Source organism: Pseudorasbora parva, chromosome 1 (assembly GCF_024679245.1).
Source record: "Pseudorasbora parva isolate DD20220531a chromosome 1, ASM2467924v1, whole genome shotgun sequence".
Classification (NCBI taxonomy): Eukaryota; Metazoa; Chordata; class Actinopteri; order Cypriniformes; family Gobionidae; genus Pseudorasbora; species Pseudorasbora parva.
In genome coordinates, this window is record NC_090172.1 from 61,006,389 (window position 1) to 61,008,846 (window position 2,458).

At 31.5% G+C, this 2,458-nt stretch overlaps 1 protein-coding gene across 1 annotated transcript in view; it reads left to right on the plus strand.

The window, feature by feature from the left end:
* cxcl19 (chemokine (C-X-C motif) ligand 19) overlaps positions 1-1,873 on the plus strand; it is a 3,264-nt gene extending 1,391 nt beyond the window's left edge. Inside the window, exon 3 of the mRNA XM_067452049.1 lies at positions 1,389-1,873. Coding sequence (XP_067308150.1) covers positions 1,389-1,497 — 109 coding nt within the window. The 3' untranslated portion in view covers positions 1,498-1,873. The remainder of the gene's footprint in view (positions 1-1,388) is intronic.
* Positions 1,874-2,458: the final 585 nt, after the last annotated feature.

Sequence of the window (2,458 nt, forward strand, 5' to 3'; positions counted from 1 at the left end):
ATGAGATGGATGGATGGATGGATGGATGGATGGATGGATAGGCAAGGCAAGTTTATTTATATAGCACATTTCATACACAATGGCAATTCAAAGTGCTTTACATAGAAAGGAATTCAAATAGGGATAAAAATGCATAAGAAGAAGAATACAATGTAAAGAGAATTAAAAATAATAGAATGATGATAACCAAAGAAAATAACAAAGGTAAACTAAAACAGTTATAAAAAGAATTTAAAAAATGATGCATAGATAAGGTGCAATCAATCAGATAGATAGATAGATAGATAGATAGATAGATAGATAGATAGATAGATAGATAGATAGATAGATAGATAGATAGATAGATAGATAGATAGATAGATAGATAGATAGATAGATAAGTTTAATGATAGATAGATAGATAGATAGATAGATAGATAGATAGATAGATAGATAGATAGATAGATAGATAGATAGATAGATAGATAGATAGATGAGTTTAATGATAGATAGATAGATAGATAGATAGATAGATAGATAGATAGATAGATAGATAGATAGATAGATAGATAGATAGATAGATAGATAGATAGATAGATAGATAGATAGATAGATAGATAGATGAGTTTAATGATAGATAGATAGATAGATAGATAGATAGATAGATAGATAGATAGATAGATAGATAGATAGATAGATAGATAGATAGATAGATAGATAGATAGATAGATAGATAGATAGATAAGTTTAATGATAGATAGATAGATAGATAGATAGATAGATAGATAGATAGATAGATAGATAGATAGATAGATAGATAGATAGATAGATAGATGAGTTTAATGATAGATAGACAGACAGACAGACAGACAGACAGACAGACAGAGATAGATAGATAGATAGATAGATAGATAGATAGATAGATAGATAGATAGATAGATAGATAGATAGATAGATAGATAGATAGATAGATAGATAGATAGATAGATAGACATGAGTCTATTTTATGTTTATAATGAGTCTAACATAAAATATTTGAAAAGTGTAATATATTAAATTTATTTAAGTTTGAACTCAATTTATTTACATTCCATTTACAGGGAGCACCTTCTGCACATATTTTATTAATTTTAATTATACATTTATTCCTGTGATCAAAGCTGAATTTATATCTTCATTACTCACATGATTATATTATCACATGATCCTTCAGAAATCATTATCATATGAGGAGTTGATGCTCGAGAAACATTGTATACGGATTCTTTGATGAATATTAACATTATGAATTTGTTAATTAATGTTTTTTTATCATTAATTTAATGTGTTCATGTTGAATAAGTAATCAAGTATCTTTATACACCCGATCTTTGGACTGTAACTTACAGAAATCTCTCTTTTTCCCCCAGTGCTGGTTTATCAAGTGGAGAACGGATCTGTCTGAACCCCAAGACCCCGTGGGTTAAAAGACTCATTCTCTTCATTGAGAAAAAAGAGCGAGTGGCCAAGAGAGCGTAGAAGACTTTTACATTCTGACTAATAATGCTTTCATTCTCACTACTCCAGACACCTTAGCTCACTACAGTTTGGGCCAGAGCACTTAAACGCCCGTTCTTGGTTCTTTCAAAGTAAGATTTGTGTATTCTTGTATTCTGCAGCCCTCGTTCTGACTGATATTGTCCGTCCTGTCTAATGATCTCAGGACATCATGAACCGAATGAGGTGCTTCACTACATATTCAGTCTGTTACGCGGATCCGTTCATTCTGCACTGATACAATCACAGTCTTCTGTCTTGTTTGTTGTTTCTGTTTTACCGCAGAAAGGTGTGTAATATACAAACGATGTTTTTAAAATAAATATTCTCTTTTCAGTTAAATTCTGCTCACTTTCCTTGAATTTCAGCAGTCCCACTACAATTACAAGGGTCGTATATGAATTCCTCCAGATGTTTCCCCAACCCATTTCCAGCTAATTTCTGTTTATTGCCAAAAATCCCACAAGGAGTTTTCCCAACAAATGTTTTAATTGTTATTCTGGGCTAAGTAACTGCAGACCAAACTCTAATCTTCACTTTATAAAACACTGAATATATGAAAGGAGAGATGTTGGCTTGATTGAACACTTCTTTTACTTTATACATTAATGTCAGGTTAACTTTTGTTAAATATTTTTTTCTGTTTTGCCTGATAATTATTTTATTTTCTATCATATATTTTACAGTATAGCATATTTTGTAATACCTCTTGGCAACATTTAAGCTCATTTAACAAATATTAGAAGTAAAAATTAAACATTTTTAGAGGTCATTCAAGTGTAATAAACAGTCCCTGTTGTCCGGTTTCCACCGTATCAGCGTGGATCTCGTGCCAGATCTTGAATCATGTTCAGGGAACGTCAAACTTTAGACCACCGCCCTGTGTTTCTCTCAGAGCGAGATATGCTGTGAGTGACTCCATGACCTCTCCATCAACAATCAG